Source organism: Gambusia affinis, linkage group LG19 (genome assembly GCF_019740435.1).
Source record: "Gambusia affinis linkage group LG19, SWU_Gaff_1.0, whole genome shotgun sequence".
NCBI lineage: Eukaryota > Metazoa > Chordata > Actinopteri > Cyprinodontiformes > Poeciliidae > Gambusia > Gambusia affinis.
In genome coordinates, this window is record NC_057886.1 from 2,681,092 (window position 1) to 2,689,713 (window position 8,622).

Consider the following 8,622-nt stretch of genomic DNA (forward strand, 5'->3'; position numbering starts at 1 on the left):
CTTATGTAAGTTGTCCATAGGTTACCTACCTGTGTTTCTTTCCAGCTCAAGAGCAAGTTGATGCTGCCCAATCTCTTTCAGAAGATGTATTGTGACACGTAAAGCCTCCTGAGTCCCAAAATGGCTGGTCAATAACTGGGCAGTGTCTATTCTGTTTTTGTTCTCAAGAGCCACTAGAGGAATAGAGTTGTTTTCATTTTTTTTGCATTCTAATAGATGGAATTGAAAGTTTTTAAAGTCCTCCCCCCTTAGGTTATCCAAGAACTTCTTGATCATCACAGTGATCTGTGATGTCTCTGGCTGGAGTTTCACCTGGATAGGAAGAAAGAGTCACCATAAGTTGAGCAAAATGTTGAACATAGCCATGTTTAAAATTATAAGCCAGCTCAATCATTATTTTTGCTAGAAAATAAATTCATACATGGCAAATAACTTCCAAGTAGGTATAATAGAGTAATAGCCAAGACAAATATGCTTCTGATTTTGTCAGTTCTCATTCATTGATGTAAGACAGAAATAAGTAGCTTGTTCTTTCAATTTTAGCACCAGATTGTACACAACATATAACACCATATGCATCCAGAAAGCCACATACAAATGAAACACAACACATAATAAACACAGCACTTTTATCCCATTTTGGCATTCATTTTATTTTACAGTCTTTCAGGCTGTAGATGAAATTTTAAATTTAATTTGGGAATAATGCCTTGCAGTCTATCTTTCCAGGATTTATGCATCTGTAGATTGTAATGTCTGTTATTCTACCTGGGTCCAAATCCCACGCAGCCTTGTTGATCTAAGATACAAAGTCAAACTCCTTTGGCCTAATCAAGATGCATACAACTAAAGCACAGTTGTATGCATCTCCGTGCATACAAGAGATGCATACAACTAAAGCACAGTTGTATGCATCTCCGTGCATACAAGAGATGCATACAACTAAAGCACAGAGCGCTCGCTCCACCAGATCTCTGTACTCTGCCTCTCATCCATCTCTGATACACTTGACAACTGCGGAGTCATCTGAGTGTTTCTGTAGATGACAGAAGTCTGACTTGTGCTGGAAGTCTGAAGTGTACACAGCGAAAAGGAATGGTGAGAATACAGAGCCCTGTGGTGCTCCTGTATTACTGACCACCTGGTTAGACCCACAGTCCTTCAGTCTCACAAACTGTGGTCTGTTTGTCATAGGTCGGGCGATTGTTGAGGCGTCCACCTGTGTCTTCTGGAGTTTCTGACAAAGCAGATCAGGCTGAATTGAATTAAATGCACTGGAGAAATCAAAGAACATGACCCTCACAGTGCTGCCTGCTTAGTCCAGATGACAGTGGGTTTGTTGAAGCTGGTGTATGATGGCATCAACCACTCTAACTTCATGGTGATAATAAAACTGCAGAAGATCCTGTTATGTGCCTGCTTGCTTTTCAAATGGGCCAACACTAGTCTCTCTAGGCACTGTTCACACCCACCCCCGTTCTCTCTGTTACGCCACAACTTCTCCAGTAGTCAGTAGAGCCTGCCATGAATGCTAAGGCTAGTTAGCAAGGACACCCATGGTGACGCAAACTGCCAAAATCGTTTCTCATTGTCCATGAAGGGACCACCCTTACAAAAAAATCCCACAAAAATTTCATGTGATCACATGTGACTTTCACATGTGATCACATGTGGTTCACACAAATTTTACATATGAATCATGTGAATCACATGTGAAAGCACATGAATACGTGTGATTTTGGAACGTTTCGTGGTAAAATCACATGTGAATCACGTGATTCACACATTTCCATATGTGATTCACACATTTCCATATGTGATTCACACATTTCCACATGTGATCCCACGAAAATCACATGTGATCACATGTGATTCATATGTGATTTTTGTGGGATTTTTTTGTAAGGGCATATGCAGCTGTGTGATGAAAATCCCATCATTTTGTTCTCAGCCTCATATTGTCCACACCTTGTTGTCACAACCTCCCAGGTGAAATTTTTAACAGCCTATTGTGTCCGAACATAGATCTGTTTATTTACAGCACTACTCAACTTCCATGAGCCTCTGTTCTGACTGTCTGTGCAGAACAGCAGTCTGTTTAACCCACAGGCAGAAAACGATCCTAACTGGACCTCTGAAATCGAAGATGATGTGATTGATGAATGCAACGAACACAGGGGAGTCGTTCACATCTATGTAGATAGGAACTCTCCTTGTGATGATGTGTATGTGAAGTGATCCGCAATACCGGCAGCAATGGAAACGGTAAATGCACTTCATGGACGCTATTTTGCAGTGTCCATGAAGGGACCATACACAGTTCCGACTATGAATCATTGGGGTGTCAGCATTATGTTGTGAAGTTGTTTTGCTGCTGGAGGGATTGGTAAACTAGATGGCATCATGAGGAAAGAAGATTATGTAGAAATATTGAAGCAACATCTGAAGACATTAGCCAGGAAGTTAAAGCTTGGGCGCAAATTGATCTTTCAAATGGACAATAACTGAAATATACTGCCAAACTGGTTACAAAGTGGCCTAAGAACAACAAACATTGTAATGCTTCTGCTCTCCACCTGCTTCTGATTTTGTCAGTTTTCTATTTTGGTTGAAAAAGCTCTTGAGTTCATTCCAACCCCAGACTGTATTTTGGTCTAACCATAAAACCACAACTCATCACACCTTATACTATCTGAGCTAGCATTTTATGCATGTTGGTTGCATGTTAAGGTTAGCAGAGCATAACTGAAAATATTAATTATTTGTAACTTTACCTCTTCAGCTATGCGTGTTCCTCCTGCAGTGTTGCATTTTGTTGTCTCCACTTTGTTTTGTGTCAAAGTTTTTTCAGATTGAGGTTCTGGTTCAGCCTTGTTCTTTGAGTCTGGTTGTGTATTTCCTAGAGTTTGAGGCAGGCTAACATTATCTCCTTCTCTCTGGTCCATTAGTGGCTCAAGGCTTGGTTCTGGTCTGTCATTCAGCTTTTTCAGTTCTGCTAGAATCTTCAAAGCAGGGCCAGTTTTTATGTGAAGATCCAGAAAGTCCTGCTTCTTGAAACAACCCAGACAATCCCCAGAAACATCTTCCTCCAGAAGTTGTTCTACGTATTTTCTGTAAAGCTTTACGTGTTGAAGGAGCCACTGGCTCACCTGTTCCTTGGTCCATGTGCTTACATATGCAGGATATTCTGACTTATGACTTGATCCTTCAGTCAGACTTGCCACATAACAAGAGATCTTCACAGCCGGACCATGTTTGAGCCCTAAATCAAGAACGTCTTTCTTTTTAAAGAGGACTAAAAATTCTCCTGAAACCTCTTCTTTAATGAATGTATCAGCACAACTCTGAGAAACTTGGACTTCTTTTATAAGCCAGCGGTGAACATCTTCCTGGCTCCAGGCCTCAATTTCTAATTGGCTCATTTTGAACCTGAAAAGAAATTTATGACAGACAAAGAAACAGATATTTAAATGTGCAAGGGGAAAAAAACGAGGAAACATTGGTGTTCTACACTGCAGTAGATAGACAGACAGACAGACAGACAGACAGACATGCATATATAAGATAAAATCACAAAATCCTGTGATCCAATTCTTACATTGTTGACATAAATTTGTTGTGGTTCTATGATTACTACACTGCCAAACAGAACATGCTGTAAAAAGGAAAGCAATCACAAGAGGCATAAAGAGGACCATACACTTAAACTGCTTCCTGATTTCCCAGGAAATACAACCAATGGGAGCATTACAGAAAGTTATTAAAACTAACTTCACCTGGCAAAAATAAAACTTTGCTAAAGTTAGTTAAATATATTAGTTTAAATAAAATGTCTGAAGTTTGGGATAAAAGCTGGAGGGGTGTAATGCAAAACTCTAACAAATAAAATTAAATAATTAAATAGCATGAATTAAAGTAGAAAATTAGCATTCAAAGTTCATCTTTTGAAATTAAAAATTCCATGCTTCAATGATTACTGGAATTTCAAAGGCAGTTCTTACCTGTACACTGTAAGATTACAATAACACAGGTCTGTTCTCTGTTTGCTGATGGGAAATATAAGTTGTTATAAGACACTTATTTTAAAAAAATAAGATTTAGTTTAACTCACCTGAATCACTCGCCTGTCTTCCTCCTCTTAAAGCACAGAACAAGTCTGACTGTCTAGACATGAAACCACACCTTTAGGAGACCAGGACTATTCGTAATCATTTCACCCACACAACCAGCAATGAACAACGCCCTTCAGGCCTATCAAACCTTCAGTATGTCAGAGAAAAGATACCATTTAATCTGCTGAAGCACTTTTTTTTAAGGTTTGTCTCTGTAAAACTGACCTGCGAACACAACAATCTTTTTGTACTTCTATGAAGTGAAGCACACTGATTCAAATTATCTCTTTTTTTATCTGTTTTGCATGTTGAATTTGTTTGCAAAGCGACGTTTGATCAGCATATATCATTTGAATCCCATATTAAACAGGTTTTTAGGACTTCCTTCTTTCACATCTGGAATATTACCAGTGAAAATAATCCAAATGATAATTATCAGTTATTATAGTGGATAGTGTTGACTGTGTTAGAAATATTTAGTATATTATCTTATGTTTGCTGTATTTGACGTGTGAAGTTGTTGTGCTGTTCTCCCATTGTTCTGAGTTTTTCAGTTCCTGCCTTGCAGTGACATTTGCAGAACTCAACCGTCAGCCCGTAGGTGTGGCGTAAGATAACAGAAGTAATAAATGAAGAAACAGCAATGCTATGTAACTGACTTGAGATAGCAAAAATGATCTATGTAACAAGGGACCGCCCCTAAGAAAATAAAAAGGGAGAGTATGGCAGAATGTGCTTCAGAGCAGCAAGAAATTATAACAAAAGCACACTTCTATCTGCCTCTTCTTGCAAGTAAAATCTAAACTCTTGTCTTTCTCCTTTTTGTGTGGTGTTTAAATGTTTTAGAGCATTTGAACCTGACAGACTGTATTCTTTGTTAAGCTCATGTTTAGAGATTGGAACATTAATTTGATGTTATTTTTGGCTATAAACTAAAAAAACTGTGATTTTCTGTCTCAACAGATGACAATATAATGTTTAGACTGAATGATGGAAATGAACATTAAAGATGTTTTTTCTTTGAAAAAATCTAAGTACTCTCCACTGTTGATCTGTAGAAGGACCGCATCAACTGTGGATTCCAGTGGGTTTTGGTTAGAATCTGTAAGATGCTGGTGTGATGAGTTGTTGTATCATGGTGAGGTAAACATGGTGGACCCAGGTTGAAGTGAGAGAAATTATGGTTTAATTATGAATCCAGGCAGCACAGGTGAGCAGAGGCAAGGAGCTCAAACGCTGGTAGCAACTGGCATAAGGCTAAGACGTGACACGACATACGACAAGAAACCCGACAGGGAAACACAAACACAAGTGGGATTAAATACACCAGGGAGTTATCAACGAGGAAACAAGATACAGCTGGAGTCAATCAAGAGATAGACAGGACAACACAGAGACTAACCTGAACACAGAAACCTAAATAAATACACAGAAAAACCAAATCCACACTCTTAAGTTCTTGATGATCAGGAGAGATAGTGAGATATGTGCACCCAAGAAATTGAAATGAGTGCACCATCTCCACATAAACGTTACTGATCACTGATGGATGGCGATTCCTAAAATCAACTGTCAGTTATTTTGTCTTAAAAGTATTAAGCAACAGGTAACTTGGGGAGCATCATGAACTTCGTCTGTATAGGCCGAGTCATCACCGTCTCTAATCAGATCAACCACTTTTGTGTTGTCAACTAATCTGATTGAATTTGAAGACCGAATGGGAGTGCAAGTTAAAGTATACACACTGTAAAAGCAAGCATGGTATTGAAGTGAAAATAGTAAGTTGACTTAAATCAGTTTTCAAATTGAAATCAACATTTTAGTAAGTTACTTGGAGGTAGTGTTTGAAAAGTCTCACCAACTCACTCTACTTGATCTGTATTAATTTAGAAAAAGTCATTTTTTAATAATTATGTGGGTTTTTCTGTTGGAAAGTACGTTGACTCAATACTGTGTCCAGGCACAAAGCGCTTTACTTGAGTTTCTTTTGTTTTTAATGATATTTAAAAATTTTTCCCCCGCCAGGGGGTCTTTTGTGGGCTCTTGTGTCCCTTATTCAAAAGTAGGCTGACAGGAAAAGGAGAGGAGACATGCGGCAACGTTGGCCACCCCCGGGAATCGAACCCGCGACGAGGACTGAGGGCCTCAAAATGTGGGTTGTGCTATCCCCTACGCCACCACAGCATGCCCTTTAATGTTATTTTTGACTTTTCTCCCCACTGCATTTCAGAGGGAAATATTGAACAGTTTACATCACTGCAGATGTAATAATAAATATGTGAAAATAATAACCACCAAAATAATTTTCCTCCAATTACAGAAATATGGCCTACACACATATAAAAAAATAAGAAAGATTATGACGGGCATAACCTGTAATAACAAAGAATGATTACAAGAGTGTTCAGAAATATTTTAGATACATTAAGATTCAAAAATGTCACATCCTGCAGATGTCGTCTCAATGTGCAAAGTGACCTTTGACCTCATTTGGTCATTTCATTAATGAGGCAGTCAGGTGCAAATGTTAGTTTGAACAAATCTGCATCTGGGAGGAAATTCTCCCTGTTCCACCAGACCAAGCACTAGACCTTGGCCGTGTCCTAAAGTAGTTTCAGACGTGGCGTCATCTTGTAGTGGTCAGAAAAGATCGCCTTTTTGGAGGTGGGGGGTTAACTGTGGGACTGTCAGTGATGTAGAAGACATTATTTTCAGGGTCCTTCAGGCCTAGAAGATCTAAAATATCTAATAGTTTTAAGTTGTGTGGAAACAGCAAGACATATTGAATAAACTTTTCTTTGGAGATCAGAAAGAAATGCCGTCTACAAAACCACGAAATGATTAGTCTTCAAAAAACGAAAGCACAGGAAACAAACTTAGAAGATGACGTCCTCCAGAATGTCATACTGCACACCAAAGAGGTACTGCTGTGTTAACAAAAGGATAAAGATTCACCAAGAATGTAGCGGTGAGGACGTCATATATCTAGACACTACAGGTAGCGTCGTAAAAAAGGGAAAGAAATGGTTCTCCACCAGATTATGTCTTAGTGGTAATAATCCAAATAAGAATCCTTCCCCCTGCCAGTGTCTACATGTGACTGTCACTGTTTTTCCTTGAGGCATTCAAAACCGATGTTTATCGACCACGTGGTCGAAAAGGATAATGTCCACCAGTAATGATGATGTGTGATGCTCCCATTGTTCTGATTGAGTCCATATGCCTGAGAAACATGTGACACAATAAACATAAACCACTGAACTCAGCAAACACAGAGGACTTTAAACTGCCATCGTTTCCTAAACCATGTGATGAAGAATGCAAAGGAGATGTGAAGGAAATAGTAAGAATGACCTTTGACTTTTTAGAAATTAAACAGATGCAACAGTATTCATCCATCCATCCATTTTCTATTCACCCTTTGTCCTGGTCATTTTCAGTAAGAAAGCAGGATTACTGCATTTAAAAACACTTGCTGTAGGCGTGTTTGGTAAATTCATTTGAAGCAGATTTGGTGAACCAAAGTGTCTTTGGATCCATGATCATTCCCTGTAGTGGATGAATACTTTGTGTTGTGCCTGACATTTTCCATTTTTTGTTGCCTGAAATAATTAGTACTTTTAAAGGGATTCATGATTATGATTGTAACAATAGACTTTACTAGAGAGATACATTCAAATTAATACTGCAGGTTTAGTTCTTTTTAAAATAAATTTTGATAAAATATTGTGGTCACGTTGTTCTCAATGCAGTGCATTCTGGATAAGTGATTCTGTCGTCAGTCCAGGCTGGTCGGACTGTGTGATCCGGTCCAGCAGCTGTTTGAATGTTTTCTGGTCTAGTGCCGTCTTGTTGCTTTTACAGTGTAAAGTCTGTTAACAAGCCAGGCTTCTGTTAGTCTTACGTTAATAAACCTTTAAACTTCTCGGGGTTTTCACTGAAAAACGCCTGGGAATACATTTTAGGAACATGAATACTTTTTGTCTAGAAACCAAATTCAAGCTGACTTCCTCACCACACCAGCAGGTGGTGCTAATGTACTTACACGATTGAGTCACTTGTCAAGACACTTTTGTTTATTGAGGACCTTCTACAAAACAATTGTAAACTCGATGTGCTTCAAATAAATTGGAATGAAAAAATAACCATGACAAATAATCAATAATCAGTGATTGAGTTTAAACTCTGCCAATAAACCTGGTCTCTCTCTCACACATATTCACCTTATTGATATTTAAACATGTTAGTGATGCTGAGGTTCTTAGTAGGACGGTTCCGGAGGGAGGGGGGTTCTGTCTAAGGCCCCATATTACCTTGGACCGGTTCTGCATGAGCAGCCGCTGCGATGCGCATCTTCAATATTTTCTCTGATGTTTATTTTGTGAATTCGGCCCCGAGATTCGGCCCAAATGCTCTGGGCCGAATCTTCCTTTAACACTTGAGATTCTGCAATAACTTATACAGCCGGGAACCTCCAGCCCAGATCCCGTCAGCAGCGGCTTTAAACCGC

General features: G+C 39.0%; 1 protein-coding gene across 1 annotated transcript; it reads right to left on the reverse strand.

Annotated features, from left to right (window-relative positions):
* Positions 1–4,063, reverse strand: LOC122821359. Its single transcript, XM_044099192.1, has 3 exons — positions 4,002–4,063; positions 2,775–3,429; positions 1–312 (listed from the first exon to the last, which is right to left on the reverse strand). Exons 2-3 carry the CDS (start codon positions 3,420–3,422, stop codon positions 22–24), a joined length of 939 nt encoding a protein of 312 aa, XP_043955127.1. The 5' UTR covers positions 3,423–3,429; positions 4,002–4,063; the 3' UTR covers positions 1–21.
* Positions 4,064–8,622: the final 4,559 nt, after the last annotated feature.

Bases quoted from the DNA above. Each gene is read 5' to 3' on its own strand.
- LOC122821359 (XM_044099192.1), bottom strand. From the start codon at position 3,422: ATGAGCCAATTAGAAATTGAGGCCTGGAGCCAGGAAGATGTTCACCGC. The intron at 313-2,774 runs GTAAAGTTACAA...CTTCCTATCCAG, and splicing joins GAACACGCATAGCTGAAGAG to GTGAAACTCCAGCCAGAGAC.